The 20,054-nt window shown below is 45.9% G+C and overlaps 1 protein-coding gene across 1 annotated transcript; it reads left to right on the top strand.

Annotated features, from left to right (window-relative positions):
* Nucleotides 1-3,082: 3,082 nt before the first annotated feature.
* On the top strand, nt 3,083-18,682 carry FCGR2B (Fc gamma receptor IIb). Its single transcript, XM_017892671.1, is given in 10 exon segments — nt 3,083-3,315; nt 10,225-10,245; nt 11,349-11,606; nt 12,908-13,181; nt 13,996-14,062; nt 14,064-14,091; nt 15,299-15,325; nt 15,328-15,354; nt 17,363-17,400; nt 17,511-18,682. Coding segments are annotated over 10 exon segments (930 nt in total). The 5' UTR covers nt 3,083-3,203; the 3' UTR covers nt 17,589-18,682.
* Nucleotides 18,683-20,054: the final 1,372 nt, after the last annotated feature.

The following is a 20,054-nucleotide window of genomic DNA, read 5'->3' as shown; positions in this document are numbered from 1 at the left end:
ACAGGGTTTCACCATGTTGGCCAGGCTGCTCTTGAACTCCTGACTTCAAGTGGTCCGCCCACCTAGGCCTCCCACAGTGTTGGGATTACAGGTATGAGCCACTGGGCCCCGCCCAAAAATTCTCCTTTATGACTGGCATATTTCAGTTTTAATAAATAGTGTGTCCCTCTATTTGTAACCATTTTGTTTTAGAAATATCTCCTTGTATTTTGTGCTTTCCCTTTCCCAGCTGTGATGAGAAAAAGACACTCATTTCTGTTTTGGTTCAGTGTCCTTAGAAATGCCCTACCTGACTCTGTGTCTCTCTCCTTTAATAAGTCACCAAAAAGATATTATCTGGTTCTTTTGTCTCAGTAAAATGTCTAGTAGTGGTATTTGGATCCCGAGACAATTCAGGGAAGTAGCATGTGCACTGTGTAACTTCCTGATCATTTTTAAACTGTGGCACAGAGAAAACCACCCAAGTAAAGTTGTAAACAAATAAGGCTTCTTACAGCCAGGGGCAACTGGCCCTATCTGGATATTGCTAGGCCTGAGAGCCACTCATTAGTTCTGTGTAGTGATAACTCATACAAGGCATGAAGGTGCTGCCTGCACACTGTTTGTGAAGCTCCTTTAGTATTGTAGAAAACCTAAGTCTTTAGTGTCAGGCAGACTTGGTTTCGTATTCTGACTCCACCACTTATTAACCATGTAGCTTTGGACAAATTGTTTTAACTTCTCTGAAGCTAAGTTCTTCATGTGCAAATGAGGATAATACTTATCTTCTGGGGTTGTTGAAAATTGGAAATAATGTGAGTCTAGTGCCTCCTCCGTAGTAATAATGTGAAAGGAAAATAAAAACTCAGGACTCCAATTCACTATGTCAAAAGAAAAAAAAAATTAAACTGAAAGCTGAGTCATGCAAGGAACTGACTTTCCTTTCGATCCTAAGCAGATAGCTACAGATAAAAGATTAAAAATCTCCACAGGTGGCCGGGTGTGGTGGCTCATACCTGTAAACTCAGCGCTTTGGGAGGACAAGGTGAGTGGATCACTTGAGGTCAGGAGTTCAAGACCAGCCTGTCCAACATGGCAAAACCTCAGCTCCGCTAAAAATACAAAAGAAAAACAAATTAGCAGGGCCTGGTGGCAGATGCTTGTAATTCCAGCTACTTGGGAGGAGGAGGCAGGAGAATCACTTGAGGCAGAGGTTGCTGTGAACTGAGGTCGCACCTCTGCACTCCCTCCTGGGCGACAGAAGGAGACTCTGGCTCAAAAGAAAGAAAGAAAACTACACAGGTTATTCTGTTTCTACCTTATCTTACATAAAGTGCCGATTTACTGAGAGCGAGACAATACTTATTTGACTATTCCCCTACCTGCTCCTTTTCCCTTCCAACATGTAGATTATCATACTCTTCCTCTTTCCCCTCCAGGCTGCTTTTCTTCTAAACATTGAAATCCTCAAATTCATCTTTGGAGAAAAGTCACAGACCACATACTGTTTCTTGTGATTCTGTATTTTTTTCTTCTGAGCATGTCCTTAAACTTGGCAAAATAAACTTCTAAATTAATTGCGACCTGTCTCAGATACCCTTTGTTTTACAGTAAGAATTCATATGCTTACATAGTAACTATTCATTTTGGTTTCTTAGTGTGTTACCTATATATTGCATGCCTTTGTTTCTAATGATATTTATAAAGTATTGATGCCAGCTCATTGTTATCTCATCACCAGTTAAAAAAAATAATTTTAACGTAAAATTAGATAAGAGCTGGAGATGGATTTGGGGGTAGAATTGGGGCAGTAATAAAAACGTGTGTCAGAGTGGGTGGGGCTGTTGAAGGTTTCTGAAGACCACAGAATGTGATAACAAGGTTTTACAGTGTCATTTCCTTAAGTATTAAAATATTACAGCTTGCTTCCTGAGAGGGCATTTGGGAAAGAGTCCCCAGAAAGGGGCCCCAGGAGAGATTCCAGAGCAACTCGTGTTCTGGAGATGTTGAGGGTGAACAAATGGTGATGCGGATGATGACAGAATGCAAGAAAAGGGAACTAGCATTCACCGGACACCCGCGATGTACCAAGCACTTTGCTAACCCTCGTATTCTCTTTTACTTTCCAAAAACCTGTAGTACTGTGGTTCTCAGCTAGAGGCAATTCATCCCCTAGGGAACACTTGCCAATATCTGGGGGCATTTTTGTTTTCACAACTCGGGGTGCCACTGGCATCTCACAGGTAGAGCCCAGGGGTGCTGCGGAACATGCTACAATGTTCAGGGAAGGTCCTCACAACAAGAATAATTTGGCCCAAAGTGTCCATAGTGCTGAGGCTGAGAAACTGTGCTTAAATGGTAGGCACAATAATCTTCACTTTTACAGATTTGGAACCTGACACTCTGAGAAGCCACCTGGCATTCAAACCTAAACCTAACACAGCTTCAAAGCCCATGCTGTTTCACCATGCCATTGCAGTGAGAACAGGGATGGAAATGAGGGTGGCACAAATGACCAAGATACAAAACCAGGGCACAGATTCGCGCTCAATAGATATTTATTGGGATATTCATTAAATGGAAGAATGAATAAGAAAAAGAATGAATATGGGCAGGGGAATAATGAGGATGAGCGTGGTCATTCTATTGCCATCCTGACATACTTCCTTGTCCTTGTTCCACAACTCAAAAGTGAGTCTGGGATTATGACAATAGAGAAAATTAAATGCTGGTAGGTGGCCTGGAGCCCCCATGCTCAGTTTCAGGAGGAGTCCAGATTCCAGTGCCTGGGTCTCCAAATGGAAGTAGAAGTACTAGATTGCTAGTGTATGCTGTCCTCCATCGCCCTTTCTCAGGAGGATAGAGACTGCAGCAGGAGGTTCTGAGCTGAGTTTTTGTGACCATTTCCCTCTTTCTCCCAGAGGCCCAGGCCAGCTGTGGCCTCAGAGGGAGAAGAAGGGAGTTGTTTCTATAGTTTCTAAAATTTCTGTGAATTTGAATATGGGCTATGCCAGATTTATTCTGGGAAGCTCTGAATCTTCTAGGAGGGAACAACTGAGAGGAAAGAGGGTGGAAAGGGAGGAGCCTATGATAAAACAGAACTTTTTTTTTCGCTTCCTCTTTCAGACTCCAGAATTTGTTTGCCCTCTGGGGTAGAATCCGCCAAACTTCAAGAGAAGGCTGTGACTGCTGTACTCTGGGCACCAGCTCGCTCCAAGGGAGTGATGGGAATCCTGTCATTCTTACCTGTCCTTGCTACTGAGAGTGACTGGGCTGACTGCAAGTCCTCCCAGCCTTGGGGCCACATGCTTCTGTGGACAGCTGTGCTATTCCTGGGTGAGTCAGGGCCCCCGGGAGGGAGAGAAGAACAGGAAACTCGGCTGGGGATAAGCCTGGGCAAGGATGAGGGGTGGCATGGGAAGCCCGTCAGGACACCCAGGGGAGGGAAGGCAGGCTGGTGAAGATGAAACCCTGATGACTCTGCTGGCTTTGGAAAGTCATCCAGTGTGGCAGAGTTCAGGATTTTTTCCGTGTCTTTCACCCAATCTCACTGAACACCCAGACTCTAGATGTTCTGTCACTTCCCACGTCAGAACCCGCTGTGAGAAAAGTCTAGTAACCTATATTTGAATGACAAATGAATGGCCAGAGTGTTTGCCTTCTTTGAAATTTATGTTTCACAAAAGACCACATCTTAGGCAGGAGGGCCAGTGCTGCCTTAGATAAGGGGTAGGGAGGAAGTTATAAGATGCATTTTTGGGAGGAGGTGGCAGTGGCCATTCTCTGTGCCCCTGAAACCACTTCATGCAGCAGAAGCCTATCATCTTCATGTGTAAGAATATTCCCCTGGGCAGAAGCACAGGGAGATCTAGGTTATCCAGAGAACAGGGGCTCTGAGAATACACACACCTGGGTAAGTCTGGAGTGATGTGTTGTGGGAACCAGAGAAATCATGCATGCTTCTTTTTACCACACAGACCATGATGGGGAGGTACTGGATCTGATCAGCAAGAAAGCCAGGGTCTTAGGCCAAAATGGAAGGCTCTTTTTTGACCATGTTCTCAGCTGTTGGACAGAGGACAGGGACTGATCATGCTTGATGGTTTGAAAAGCCTATGGGAGGCCAAGTAGGGGAGACCTACTGCCAGGACTGTCTCTCAAATCTCAATTCCTAGGGCTTCCACCCTCACATTCTAGAGGAAAGCATACTGCCACTCATCCAAGTTGTGTGCTGTGACTGCTAGTGAAATCTGATCAGCTCTGGGGGCCCTCAGCTCTTGGCTGTCAATGCAGGATGATACTGGGCTACAGGAGAAAGAGGTAAGGAAGAGAAAGTATTCCTCCATGAATGGGATGCAATGGATTAAATTCGAAGAGAAAGTAAGGTGAACTACCTCATTTGTCATGTGGGGAAGCTCAGGCCTAGAGAGGTGATGTGCTTCTTTATCTCTGCTACTAGTGCTACCAATGTGCCAGTTACCTGGGCAAGATTCCTGGGAAAGATCTTTGGTATTTTCTCCCATTTGCCTTTTGCTAAATCATCAAGGATTTACCCTATTTTTTTCCACTCTTACTGGGGCTTCTACATTTAGGTCTTCATCACTTGATAACTCAATTTTTATAGCACCCTCTAATGGGGTCTTGATTGCTCCTGTCTCCTCTCCCCTGCATCCATGCTGCACATCAAGGCCATGGCATCTTTAGGTCCAGCTATGGCTGTGTCAGTGCATTTCATAAATGCCTTCTGTGCTACTCCATTGCCTACTGCAAAAACTCTAATTCTGCCCTGCTAACCGTGTTCCCCATTGCACCCCAAATGGATCTTCTTCTACAGCCAGGCAATATGTGCACTGCACTTTCTGTTTTTACCACCTTTGCTCCTGCTGATTCTCCAAATTCTATGTACAGGCACTATTGTAGGACGTGGAGACTTATCAGTGAACGTGACTGACAGCTTTCCTGACCAGAAATACGAGGTCAATGAACTGACTGTGAAGCAATAAGCACACCGGGTGGGAGCATGTTTGGTATTTACTACTATTTATTAACTGTGGAATGGATAAATAATTGGTGACGTCTCTCTCCTTTCCTCATCTTTTTATTTTTTTCTCTCCCTTTTCTTCCTCTTCTTTTTTCACCCTCTCTCCCACTACACCGTCCCCCTTGCCAATCCTACATACTGAGGTTTTTAGCTACCACTTCTATGTCAATAACTCCTAAACCTATTCCTCTTGCTTGCTTCTGTCAAGTATAATTTTACATTTCCACTGCTGGTTGGACACCTCTAAAACGATTCACCAGCTCAAAAACAAAGCATATTCAAAATCCAACTTATTATCTCCTCCTCACAAATGTTCTTCTCTTGCTAACATTTGTATTTGTGTAAGCACAGCCACCCTTTTCCTAGTTATCCAACTTAAATCCCTCCCACAGTCTATTAAATGCCAACTTCTCTCTGCCACTTAAATTCCTTCTGCATCTGTTTCCTCTTCTTCACCTCCTGTTGTCAATACAACTTTGGGCTCTCTTATCTCCTACCTAGATCCAACCAGTGAATGATTTCCAGAGCAATGGCACGTAAAATTAATATGGCTACTGCTCTCTTTGAATTTTTATCCCACTGAGGGATATAAATGAAAAGTAAACAAACAAGAAGGCATAAGTACAAATGGAAAAGGACTATGAAGATGTAAATAGGGTATTGTGATAAGATTAGTTGTGGGGAAGACAAGAGAGCAGCCTACTTTAAACAGGATGTTATGTAAAGAGTTTTCTGAGAAGGTGACATGTAAGCTGAGACTCTCAACATGGTAGGGATTTAGCCATTTGGTGATCGAGGACGCATTTCAGGGTAGAGGGATTGGCATACAGAAAATCCCCAAATTTGAAGAATGCCAGGAAGGCAAGTGTTAATGAAGCTCGATGAGTAGGGGAAGAGGGATCTGAGCTGGGGCTGGAGAAGTAAGCACGGACCAAATTGAGTAGGGCTTGTAGGCCATTTCCACTTTATCTTAAGACCAAAGAAAGGCAACTGAAGGCTTGTAAGCAGGGGAGTGACATCATCTGATTTCATTTTTTTTTCTTTTTTAAGGAACTAGCTTCTTTGTTGAAAATGGATTGTAGGGGACCATAAGAAGTGAGGGGACAAATTAAGCTATGGGAAAAGCTGATGGTGACCTAAACTGAGTAGTGGCTATAATGGGGGTGAAGAGAAGTTAGTGGGTTCGAGATCTAAGTTGGAAGCAGGATCAGCAAGACTTCCTGGTATGGAAGGGGCTGGATTTTGGGAGACAGACAGGTTAAAAGATGGCTTGCAGGTTTCTGGCCTATGTAGCTGGGTGGATAGTGAAGATAGATATTGACATGAGGAAGACGGAGAGAAACAGAATGTGTCCACTTGATATGACAACACAAAGCCATTGGTGATTTTGCCAAGAAAAGTTTTAGTGTTTTGCTGAGGGCCAAGTCCAAATTGCAGAGAATTAGACAGTGAATGGAAGAAGAAATGAGGACAGCCTATGTAAGAAAAACAATGGAGAAATTTAGTTGTGAAAGGGACGAGAGAGGCCAGGCGTGGTGGCTCATGCCTGTAATCCCAATACTTGGAGAGGTCAAGGTGGGTGGATCACTTAAGGTTAGGAGTTCAAGACCAGCTTGGCCAACATGGTGAAACACCATCTCTACTAAAAATACAAAAATTAGCCAGGCGTGGTGGGGCATGCCTGTAATCCCAGCTGCTTGGGAAGCTGAGGCAGGAGGATTGCTTGAATCTGGGAGGTGGAGGTTGCAGTGAGCTGAGATGTGCCGCTGTACTCCAGCCTGGGTGACAGAGTAAGACTCTGTCAAAAACAAAAACAAACAAACAAACAAACAACAACAACAAACCGAGTGAAATGGGGCAGTAGCTGGAATTATATGTGGTTCAAGGAAAAGTTTTTTTGGTTTTTTTGTTTTTTATTTTTAATGGAAGATACTGAAATAAATTTACCATTGATGGGAAGATCCAGCTAAGAGGGAGAAACTGGTGACGCAGAAGAGAAAGTGAATAACAGAAAGGGAAATCCTCGAGAGGATTAAAGGGAATGGGATCAGAGTACTTGCTTGAGACTGACCATAGATAGGAGGAGAGATACTTTCTCAAATGAAATGCAAGGAAGGAGAAGACAGGAGGAGATGCAGATAGACTGGTAGATTTAGTTGGGGGACGATGTGGATTTTCTGTGTAACCTCTTTTGTTTTCTCTGTGAAATATGAGGGAAGGCATCAGCTAAAAATGAGAGGGGACTGGAGGCAGAGGGTGGGATGAGAAAGTTTGGGCAATGAGGAAAATATGAATGTCACTACTCAGAGTAGCAGAGCAAATGTCTTGGAGAAAAGTCCACAATGGCAGTTCAGTGTCCTATTGAATGCGGTGATCACACATTTACTGCATCAACAGTTTGCCTTCTTGTGTGGTAATTTCAGTAACGCGCAATTGAGCAAGTAAAGGATGGAGAATACAGGTGCGTTTGGTAAAGATAGAGAAAGGCAACCGAAGTTAAGGGGATTTGCAAGGAGGTAATAATAGTGATGCCTCATTGAATTCAAGCTAGATGGGGGTGGGTGGGAGGTGAAGGCAAACATGTGCTCAAGGATAGACAGTGGTAACACAGATGCTTTGGGGTTCTTGATAAGGTCAAAGATTATTCTGGGGGCTGTACTTGAGCAGATAAAATTCATCTCCAAAGAAAGAAAGTTTACTGATGATGAGCAGTTCAGGGAGTGAAGAGGCCAGGTGTTTGATGGGTTATCCACATATTCTGGATCACTGCAGTCATCTCTCTTTTTTTTTTTTTTTTTCTTTTCTCTGACCTCATTCTTCCATCACAATTACTTTCTTTCTTAATTAATCTCTTTGGCATTTCCCCTGTTCCAATCTATTTGACACTGCACTTTCAGCCCCAATTTGAAAATTCTGAGTAACTTCCCACTGTATGCTGAACCAAGGAGCGAACTTATAAAAAATTAACTTAAATTTATTTGAAATTCACCATGTGTCATGTAGCACACTAAATGCCTTCTCTGGATTATCTCATTGAATCCTTACAACAACCCTATGAGGTAGATACTGCTGTCATTATCTTCATTTGCAAACAAGGAAACTGAAGCAGAGAAAAGTTAAGTAATTTGTGAAAGGTCACATAGCAGTAGTGGAGTCAGCATTTAAACTCAGTGTGTGCTTTCCCCCACTGTCACACCACCTGGCACTAGGAGCCCTCCAGAGTATGACTTCTACCTTGCTTTGTCCCTCATTATTGGAAGTGCTTGAGGAGAGACCAGAAATCAAGTAGAAGTTGGGCTGCAATTGGCTGGGCATGTTGCCAAGTACCTGCTGCTCCTTCCCGTGGAATACCTCTTTCCTCTCAACCAAAATCCTATCAGTCCTGGAAGGTCCTTGATGAACCTGGAAGGTCCCATCTTCTCCATGGAATTCTCCTCCTTTTGAACCCCAAACCCTCCCAAACACAGAGCCCTGGGATCTTTTCTTTCTCTGAACCTCCATAGCATTTTATCCATATTCCTCTAATGGCATCTCTTTTACATCAGATTACACATGTGCTTATCTTCACCATTAGATTCTTGTCCTCAGTGGAAGTAGGGACTGACATTCTTTTCCCTTAGTAGAACTCAGCTTGCATTGCAGGGCAGTGGGAAACCAATGCAAGTTTGTTGATTAATGTTGTATTGCAAAGGAAGGAAGTAATTGGTCCAAGTGTATATTTCGAGGTATTGGAGCATTGGGACCAGAATCCAGTTCTCTAAACTTTGAAGCCAATGCTTTCTCCACATTGCCCCCTTTTCACCCTTTGGTTCTGCTTCCATTTCCTTCCATACTTTTGTCCCTGAAAATATACACGCACTTGGAAGCTTCTTGACTTTCTCTCAGCCCAGATGCAAGAGAAGACCCTCACCCATGGACAGATGGACACACACACACACACACACACACACACACACACACAGAGCTCTGATTCACCTAAGGACCCAGCTTTGCTTCTTTACCCAATAATAGCACCCACAAATCTCTACCCACCCTAGCCCACACTGCCTCCCCTACGGAAGCTCTTTTCTTAACACAGTGGCATCCCCTACCCCTGCATGAAGTCACAGATCTAGTGTCCTTTTGCAGTCTCTTTCTCCTTTTAAGAGATATTTCTAATAGCAAAAACCTGGAAGACCTAAATGCCAAGCAATAGAGTTGTTAAATAAATCACAGGACAGCCAAATAGTAGAATATAGTGTAGCCATTTGAAATGACAACATGGGCGCACGTGGTGGCTCACATCTGTAATCCCAGAATTTTGGGAGACCGAGGCGGGTAGATCACTTCAGGTCAGGAGTTCAAGACCAGCCTGGCCAACATGGTGAAACCCCTTCTCTTCTAAAAATACAAAACTTAGCGGGGTAAGTTTTGTATTTGCAGGCCTGTAATCCCAGTCCTTGGAAGGCTGACGCAGGTGAATCAGTTGAACCTGGCAGGCGGAGGTTGCAGTGAGCCAAGATCGCGTCATTTCATTCCAGTCTGGGTGACAGAGTGAGACCCTGTCCCCCCAAAAAGTAAAATAAAATAAAATAAAATGACAACGTAGAAACAGATTCATCTACTAGAACTTGCATTGCTCAGTGAAAAATCAGGTTAAAGAACAGTTTTTAGAGTATATCCTCATGTACACTTATGTATGTCTGTATGTGAACAGCATGTGTGTGTGTGTGATCACAGAAAAAAATCCAACAGGATGTATGCCAAGGTGATAATATTTTGCTCCTATTTTCTATTTTTCTGTAGTGATCGTGGATTACTTGTGCAATTTCTACCCCATTCCAACAAAAGAACAAATCTTGCTCTCAGGATAAACTCTGGCAAAATTATTTATACTGATGCATAAATCATATGTAAAGCCCAACAGAGACCTCTTTCCAGAGGCATATTTATTTTAATCACTCAAGAGGGTAAGCCAAAGGAAAATGTCACAAAACAGGTGGAAGAGGGTGTTATATAATTTTATTTCATTTTTGTATGTTACTGGGAAGGAGTTCTCAGTCCTTTCGAAAGTGCAGCTCATCCAGGCAGTCCCAGGGAATATGATCATGAGGGCTGTGCTGTAGATGAAGGGCGCTCTGGGCCTGGGCAGTCTCTAGGCCAAAGAGGGCAGGTGTTCGTTCAGACACTCCACTGTGGGCTGATCTTTGCTTTCTGTCTTACAGCTCCTGTTGCTGGGACACCTGGTAAGTACTCCACCCACAGCCTTTCCTTCCTCCAGGTCCCCTTTTCCTCTCCTCCCAGTTCCCTGTCTGGAGGTGCTTTAAATGTACCAGCAACTGAGCCCAGTACCAAGTCAGGGCCAGGAAAGGGTAATTGCTCCCAAAGGATCCCCTGCTCCCTCTTCTGCTCTCCTTCTTCCGTTTCCTCCTTCCATGGAGGCAAGTGGTAGGCAGCCATGGTGTTCAAATGGCGGAGCTGTCACAGAAAATGAGAATTCTGACCGCTCTCTCAACTGCCTTCTGCTGTCCAAATCAAACCAAGAGCTTCCTCTCTCCAAATAAAGTTCAGGCACATGCAAAATCACATGGCCTGCATATGTTGTCCCCCTGTGTAGCTAAATCCTTGACTGTGCATGTTTCTGAGAGCTTCAGAGAGCCATCTCTGTATACCTCTGGCTACACTTTCCTGAGCACTTCTGTGTTTGTGCCACTCAGCCTCCACCCCCCAGGACTGACGCTCCAGGTTTTCTCCCTCTCTCTTTATCCTTCTAAGGCCAGAGAAGCTCATCTATGCTTGGGTGTGAGGACGGGCCATCTTGACATCATTTTTAAAAGTATACAAAATGACATTAGGTCAGAACGGAAACCTGATATCCGACTCCCATGCCTGCCATCTCCACCAGAGCCCCCACGTACCTTCAGTCAGCCCCAGAGAAAATTTATCCACCAGTGTCCAAACACCTTTGTTTATTGGGGAGAAAAGTTAGTCTCAAAAGAGTATGTAGGTATGGGGTGTCTGTGTGTCTGTGGTGGTGGGGAGAGGTTGGTGGGAGAGAGAGAAGGAACTGGTGAGGATTATCTCTTGGTGAAGTATATGTATTTCTGGGTGTTTCTCTTGCCCACTCCCTCTTCTCTTTTTCCCTGTCTGAATCCCTGGGCTCCCTGGGGCTCTTGTGGTGGGATGTATGAGCAAAAGCAACTGCCTTCAGCTGCAGAACCATTCTGGGCCTGGCTCAGCTTTTGGTGCCCCCAGTAGGCCCACAGGTGCTTCTTTGTCTGAGATTCAGGGCCTGCTCAGGCTCTTGGGCTTCCTCTTCCTCACGCTACCTCCTCTCTTTGCCCCTCAGCAGCTCCCCCGAAAGCTGTGCTGAAACTCGAGCCCCCGTGGATCAACGTGCTCCAGGAGGACTCTGTGACTCTGACGTGCGGGGGAGCTCACAGCCCTGACAGCGACTCTACTCAGTGGTTCCACAATGGGAATCTCATCCCCACCCACACGCAGCCCAGCTACAGGTTCAAGGCCAATAACAATGATAGCGGGGAGTACAGGTGCCAGACTGGCCGGACCAGCCTCAGCGACCCTGTTCATCTGACTGTGCTTTCTGGTCAGTGGAGGAAGGCCCCGGGGTGGACCTGGGAGGGCCAGGATGGTTGAAATCTGCTTTCAGGCAGAGGTTTGCAGAAAAGGGGGGTGGCCTGCTTACTGGGAAGCATTAGTGTGAGTTGCCTCAGCGTATATCAATGGTTGTTTTTGCCTCAGTCCTGATTGAACAGAAGGTTACCAGGCCACAAACAGGCAGCCAAGTGTGAGAGAAGCAGAAGGAAATCCCTACTGCATAAAAACCATTTCCATTTTAATGGCAGAATTGAAAAGCACAAACAGACCACAACAATCCTAGCCCTGGAAATGACTCACTATACAAACATGATGAATTCATTTAACCCTTGAGTTTCCATTTCCTCACCTGCTCCATGGGGCACTAATGCCTCCCTCAAAGACTTCTGGTGAGAATCAGTGTTTCCCTTCTCCACGCTCTCAGAGTGCTAGGTGCTCTTCTCTGTCTTTCTCTTCCACCAGCCTATGGGAAACCTAAGATGAAAGTCGTGTCTTATGCATCTTTGTATTTCCAGCATCTGAAACTGGGCAGAGCTTAGTAAATATTTTGCTGGAGAGGTTGATGATCTTACAAAGCTCCCATTGAAAGGTGGCTCTCTGTAAAGCAAAGTTGCAATGAGATTGTGATGAACATTGTCCTTGTTGCTTTTCACTTGATCCCCTCCCTTCACCTGAATAGCAAATTTTCCTCAAAAGTACACAGCAAACAAATGACCCACTGGTGACACTGCTGTCTTTGGACCCTGCTGGAAAGAAGCTCCACATTTATTGACATTCTCCAAATAAATTTGTCAAGTAGCATTCATCAGGTAACATTTGTTGCACATTCATGACTTTCTGCTGTCCACAAAGGCATATGTCCTTCTCACATGCAGTCTCCTCGGTCAGACTGGATTCCTCCTTCCCTCCCCGACATGGAAGAGATCACATCTTAGGGTCTCTTGTGTTCTTCCTACAGAGGCCTGTCAGGCAGGAAAAGGCTGCAGCTGCCTTCCTGGGAGAAGGAGGAGATGAGTGTATCCTGAACACCTACTATGTGCTAGGGCCTACTGTAGATACATGACATTATCATGCCCATTTTCACAAATGAGGAAACAGAGGCTCAGAAGACTTAAATTATCTGCCCAAGAGTTCATAAATGATACAGCAAGCATTAGAGTCCAGAACTGTCTGATTTCAGACCTAAGCTGTTGTTCCCTTTGCACACCATGTCCCACCAGTAAGGAAGACCTGGGTCTCAGAGCTGAGCCAAGACCTCCCAGGTCCTCTGGGGTTTTTTGCATCTTTCAGAGTGGCTGGCGCTCCAGACCCCTCACCTGGAGTTCCGGGAGGGAGAAACCATCATGCTGAGGTGCCACAGCTGGAAGGACAAGCCTCTGATCAAGGTCACATTCTTCCAGAATGGAATATCCAAGAAATTTTCCCATGTGGATCCCAACTTCTCCATCCCACAAGCAAACCACAGTCACAGTGGTGATTACCACTGCACAGGAAACATAGGCTACACGTCATACTCATCCAAACCTGTGACCATCACTGTCCAAGGTATGGGGAATCTGCCAAGATGTAGGGAGGGGAGAAGAGGGGATGGACAAGCACTAAGGTCACATGGGTCTACACGGAGGTCTGAGAAAGGCCACAGCAGCAAAATTGGGCACTGGAGCAAAGAGGAGTGGTGTGGAGGCCTGGCTAAGTATTGGCCAATGAGCAGGAGTAGGGGCCAGAACTTGGAGCCGTCACCTCCCAGGTAATAGGTAGTCAGGCTCTTGTTCCACTTTGAAATGCAGGCCCCAGACTAAAGATGGCAGCGAAGCAGAGCTCCCTCATTGGTGCAGAGGTTCCCAAAGCTCCTGGGCATTCCTAAGAGCTGAAGTCTGCCTCGTTTCTTCTCATGGCTCATGTTATAGCCACTCACTCCAGAAAGCCTGGCATGTCATAGTCTGTTCAAGGCTATGCTCCATAGAGTAACGATGCCTCCAGCTATGCAAGGCTTTGGGCCCACCCTTCCTACTGCCCCAAGGGCTAAGGGGATTCCTTTCCTCTGCTCCTGCCTGCTCGCCAATGTGCCTTTATTAGTTTGGTGGAGAAACCTGGATAGGAAGGAGGCGTAAGTCCAGCCCACAGCAAACCCGTGTGCCAGCGTGGGAGGCTGGAGGGATGTAGTGAGTCTTGCATTGGCATCGTGAGCTGAGCTTCAGGCCAGCGGCACAGCAGAAGCAGCTTTGCGGTGACAAGCACTTAGGACCACATAGCACCTGGAGGCGAGGGGTGGCGAGGTGGGGGACAAGGAGAAATAGCAAGTTGTCATTAAAAGTAACCCCCATCCTGTCCTAATGTCTGTCTATCCCTAAGTGCCCCAGCCGTGGGCAGCTCTTCACCGGATGGGCGATCAATGTGGCCTGTGGTTCACTGGGATTGCTGCTAGCGGCCATTGTTGCTGCTGTAGCTGGCCTTGATCTACTGCAGGAAAAGCGGTCATTTCAGCGTTTGTAGCTCCCTCCCAGGTCCTCCCTTTTTGCTTATCAGTTTGCATTTGGTCCAGGCCCTAACCCCAGACATTTCAGAATCCCTGCTCTTTGGGCCTAGATACGCATTCAGATCTAGGCTAGGCCCGTATTGTATTATATTCATTTGTTCATTTATTAGATCATTCATTGACAAGACTTGAACAAACTAGCTTATGTGTCAGCCAATGCGTGAGTCATCGTAGGTGATGCCAAGATGAAGTCCAGTCCCTGCCCTTGGGGAGTTCTCAGCATTGTGAGGAAGACAGAAGTACAACTAGGCCATTATAATAAGATGGGATAAAAGCAATGATAGGGACATGAAAAGCCTAGGATAGGAGTACAGAGGAGGCTCCATAGCCCAACAAGGGCTGAGGCAGTTGGAGAAGGTCTTAGGGGGAGCAGTGTAGTGCAGTAATGGAGTGCACATAGTGGGGTCGGACTGCCTGGGTTCAAATCTAGTTCCACAGTGTACCAGCTATATGACCCAGGTGAGTCACTCCACCTCTCTGTGCCTCAGTTGTCTCATGTGGAAAATGGGGACACTAATAGGACTCACCTCACAGGGTTGCCATGGGGATGAAAGAGGCTGACGTCTTACACCAGTGCCTGTCAGGCAGTAACAGCACACAAACAGGGCTGTTGCCATTCTGGAGGAGGTGGTGTGTGAGGGCAGCGCTTAGCTAGGGAAGGAGGACTCTCCAGGTACTGGGCCAAGGCAGGGATTGAAGCTGGGTGGAGCTTATATGGGTGTTGAGGGAGGACTAGAGAGGGTGCTACAAGCTGCTGAGAAAGAGAAATAATCCCACTAACACCTCACAAAGCACTTTACAATTGGTTCATAGCCAGGACCTCAGTTACTGATGATAATACAGAGAAACAGGGAGAGAGACTGAGGCACAGATGTTTTTAAAAGGCAGAGCAAGTCTCAGATGCCATGGAGTGGCCTTTCTGACACTCCTGGGCATCCCAATGGGTGAGCTGAATTCTGCCTCTGGACCAGCCCTTTTCCAGGTGGGAGCAGCCCCTGAGCAGGGGAGCTGGGGGTGGGAGGACGGGAAGCATCTGCCAGAGGGAAGGCCTGAGCTGGTCCCATCCAACCCTGGCCCTGGTCTTTGGTCCTGAGGACTCAGGTCCTACCCCCTAATCCTACTAACCTCCTATGTGCCCCTCCCAGCTCTCCCAGGAAACCCTGAGTGCAGGGAAATGGGGAGACCCTCCCTGAGAAACCAGGTAAGTACAGGGTTGTCTCAGGGATTCAGTGATGGCTCACCAGGGCTGCCTGCTGGACCGGAGCCAGCCAGAAGGGGCTTGTGTGAGTTTAGCTGGGAGCCAGGGAGGGAGCAGCGGTGAGGGGATGGCCGGGGCTCAAATCGCTTGGTCAGCTCTGAGTCTAACTCCTGGGCCTAAAGATGACCTCTCTGGAGATGAGAAGAAAAACACCAGTCCCAGATACAGAGGAGAGGGCTGTGTCCGAATTTCTGGGATCAGGAATCTGGGGATATTTCCAGATCTGGAAATCAGAGATACTTTGGTCTTTCTGTGGAACTTTGGCAGAGCTGGCAAAGGAGAGGGCTAGGGGCTGTAAGACTGAGGCCAATCGGATGTGGGAGGCAGGAGTCTAAGGGGAAAAGAGGAGGCCTGGAAACCCCTTGATTTGCTGAGGAATCTATCTCTGTGGAGGGATGGGGTGGAGTGGCCAGGCTCAGCTGTCTGTGGAATGCTAAGAGGAGGTTTGGGCTTGAGAAAATTCTGGGGGACTAGGGGCACTCGTGGGCTCTACTCTGTGGGCAAAGCTTGGTTCCGATGCCCACGCACTCCAGGTTGATTGAATTTTGGCCTGGTTCTGCCCCCATCACATAGTGGAGCCTTGAACCAGTCAGTCTCCCTGATGGGGTTCAGTCTGCTCACTGAGGAAATGAGTGGGTGACCTCTCAGACCTTCTAGGTCTGACATTCTGAGAGCCAGGGGCCACTCAAACCCTGGCCTAGGTGAAAGTATGTAAAGGAACTTCCAGGAGGATGCCAGGCAACTTCCAGACTGTAGTTAAAGTCAGAGCACAAAGGAAACTGGGGCTTTTTCTGGGGGTTTCCATGATAGTAGGAACAGGCAGGGAAAAGAGGCTGTCAAAGACCCCAACTCAGATGGCTGGAGTATGATTCAGAGCAGAGCCAACAGATTTGAGAGCTTGAGCAAAATATCATTCGTCCAGCTGTGCTTGCAGCAAGGTCATGTGTCCGCTGGTTGGGCCCAGTGGGGACAGGGGCCTGTGTTCACACCAGGGCCAAAGCAGATCTGTTAAAAACAAAGTCCAAGCAACTGGATTATCCGTCTTGTTGTGTGTTTCTGTCTACACTGGCATAAGCACATTTCACAAGGCAGTTTTGCAGCCAGGCACTGGAGCTGATGATTTCCCAAAAGGTAAAGCTGGGTTACTGGGATTCTTGGGGAATGTATTAGAATGGGCATTCAGAATGTGGTTTGCTGCAGAATTTACAGCATGGCAATAAAGGCTCTCGGTGTTCAGGGAGTGAGAGAAGAGACTCTAGTCTGCATTGTCTCAGATGCCTCCCGACTTCCTGAGAAATGCCACTTTGCAGATACTGGGGCTACTTTTCATACTGGCTAAGTCAGTTCATAGCAAAATATGAGGGAATTCATATTTTGTGTTCACAGTGTGTTTCAGACACTAACCAGAGAAAGTCCTTCCTTCCTTTCTTCTTCCCTCCCTCCCTTCCTCCCTTTCTCACTCACTTTCTCTTCCTTTTTAATGCCATGGAGTACCATAATTTTCAAAGTTCCAACAAAGATGCACTACATTCAGACAATGTGAAAATGGCCCTCAGCCTTCTCTCCCTGAAGTCTGTGGCCAGCAAAAATCTGGACTTCACTTCACTCTGATGCTGAACACTCCCCTACCCCACCTCTTCCCCAATATCTCAGATCCCAAGGCTCCCTGGTTTGCTTCTAGGAAAGCTCAGCAATTCCCTGAAAAGAATGCAGCTCAAGTGACTGCTTCACTTTTTCACTGTGGCCCATGGGGAAGGCTGTGGCTGGGCTACCCCATGCATGGATCAGTGAGGCCATATTTACCCAGTGCTTGGCCTAGAGATCCGAGACAGGGTCAGCAGTGCTTGCTTTGGCTCTAGTTTGGGCGTTGGTTTTGCAGCCTCAGCATCAGCACAGGCAGGCCCTCTTCTCCGGCAGTGCTCTGGCTGATATTTCTTCTTTTTGCCCACAGCCAATCCCACTAATCCTGATGAGGCTGACAAAGTCGGGGTGAGTGATCCCAGCCATCTCCCCCTCCCTTCTCCCCTTTTGCCTTCTCTGTTGCCTTCTTTCCTAGGCCCTCTCTGTGGATCCTCACTGCTGGTTTTTGCCTTCTCTAGGCTGAGAACACAATCACCTATTCACTTCTCATGCATCCGGACGCTCTGGAAGAGCCTGATGACCAAAATCGTGTTTAGTTTCCATTGTCTTGCCTTGGGATTTGAGAAGAAAATCAGAGAGAGAAAGATCTGGTAGTTCCTGGCCTAAATTCCCCTTGGGGAGGAGAAGGAGATGCTGCAGTTCCAAAAAAGAAGGTCTCTTTCAGAGTCATCTACCTGAGTCCTGAAGCTCCCTGTCCTGAAAGCCACAGACAATATGGTCCCAAATGACCGACTGCACCTTCTGTGCCTCAGCCCTTCTTGACATCAAGACTCTTCGTTCCACATCCACACAGCCAATACAATTAATCAAACCACTGTTATTAATAGATCATAGCAACTTGGGAAATGCTTATGTTACAGGTTACATGAGAACAATCATGTAAATCTATATGATTTCAGAAGTGTTAAAATAGACTAACCTCTACTAGCACATTAAAAGTGATTGTTTCTGGGTGATAAAATTATTGATGATTTTAATTTTCTTTATTTTTCTATAAAGATCATATATTACTTTTATGATAAAACATTATAAAAATAACATTCTGTTTACCTTTTCAAGGCTGTATTGGTTTGAGTGTAGATTGAACTGCGTGGGGTCTGTTTCTCTTCAGTGATGAGACTCTTAGGAAGGCAGGAACGGATAGGATGTGGGGGAAAGGAGAGATGGGGATTTGGAATGTAGAGTTAGTGCCCCTTTTCTTAAAACTGAATACAGTCATGCACCACGTAACGATTTTTAGTTCAACAACAAACTGCATATATGATGGTGGTCCCATAAAATTATAATGCTATATTTCTACTATGCCTTTCCTATTCCTATGTTTAGATATATGAGTACTTACCGTTGTGTTACAGTTGCCTAAAGTATTCAGTACAGTAGTATGCTGTACAGGTTTGTAGCCTAGGGGCAATACGCTATACCGTACAGCCGAGGTGTGTAGTAGGCCACACCGTGTAGGTTTGTATAAGTACCTGCTATAATGTTCACACAGCAAAATTGCCTGCATTTCTCAAAATGTATCCCCATATTTCAGCAATGCATGACTGTACTCTTCTGTCAATGACCTTGTATTCTTGTTTCCATGTCTTCTTCTATTTCCTCCTATGGCAAATAAAACACTCTTTTGCAACACAAGTTCACAGGAAGTCAAACTTCAGATGAGCCCTCAGTGGAGATTGCTGACATGTCCTGCTCCGCTATTCTCCCAATGTAGTTACCAGAAGGATGTGACCTTCTCAGAGAAGTCATCCCAGGCAGATTAGAAATATGACTGGCAGTCTCCTTGAGGGTTTGGAGAGTGCCCTTGGAGAGGCTTCATTTTCCTGGGACTCTAACACAGTATCATTGTGCAACATTTGTTGCACTTTTTATGGTAGGATAAAAAGTACTCACTTTTTATGGTCCCACAATCAGATTTCATACACACTTATTGTTTTAGTAATAAGGGATAATAATTAAAATTACTGCGTTATTAAGGGCTTACTTTGTGCCGAACTATATGCTTTAGAAATTAGAGAATTTACAATTAGCCTTTTATATTTCCTCTTTTGTGAGTTTCCTGTGAGTTTATTCTTTGCCTATTTTTGTAGATACAATGTATGTCCCTTTATTTATAAATTGCATAGTAGTGGCCGGGTGCGGTGGCTCAAGCCTGTAATCCCAGCACTTTGGGAGGCCGAGACGGGCGGATCACAAGGTCAGGAGATCGAGACCATCCTGGCTAACACGGTGAAACCCCATCTCTACTAAAAAATACAAAAAAAAAACTAGCCGGGCGAGGTGGCGGGCGCCTGTAGTCCCAGCTACTCGGAGGCTGAGCCAGGAGAATGGCATAAACCTGGGAGGCCGAGGTTGCAGTGAGATGAGAACCGGCCACTGCACTCCAGCCCGGGCGACAAAGCGAGACTCCGTCTCAAAAAAAATAAATAAATAAAATAAATAAATAAATAAATAAATAAATAAATTGCATAGTAGCAACTTATTTCCTTTTATTTGTATGTAAATTATTTCACTACACTAATAATATATTCTTTTTATAAAATTAAGATACAGATAGGCAAAACAAAAAAATTAGATCGCCCATAAAGCCATAAACCAGAAATAATTAATGCTAGCATTTAAGGATATCAATCTACATTCCTGTCTGAGGCAGTGTGTATTTGTATTTTAAAAATTGGATCTAGGGGCCAGGCGAGGTGGCTCAAGCCTGTAATCCCAGCACTTTGGGAGGCCGAGAGGGGCGGATCACGAGGTCAGGAGATCGAGACCATCCTGGCAAACATGGTTAAACCCTGTCTCTACTGAAAATACAAAAAACTAGCCGGGCGACGTGGCGGGCACCTGTAGTCCTAGCTACTGGGGAGGCTGAGGCAGGAGAATGGCATGAACCCGGGAGGCGGAGCTTGCAGTGAGCTGAGATTCCGCCTCTGCACTCCAGCCTGGGTGGCAGAGCGAAACTCCGTCTCACAAAAAAAAAAAAAAAAAAAAAAAAAAAAAAAAAA

Source organism: Rhinopithecus bieti, unplaced genomic scaffold, assembly GCF_001698545.2.
Source record: "Rhinopithecus bieti isolate Rb0 unplaced genomic scaffold, ASM169854v2 scaffold_22442, whole genome shotgun sequence".
In the NCBI taxonomy this organism is placed as follows: domain Eukaryota; kingdom Metazoa; phylum Chordata; class Mammalia; order Primates; family Cercopithecidae; genus Rhinopithecus; species Rhinopithecus bieti.
The sequence above is the reverse complement of the archived record's forward strand: the minus strand, read 5'-3'. Positions and strand labels throughout refer to the sequence as shown.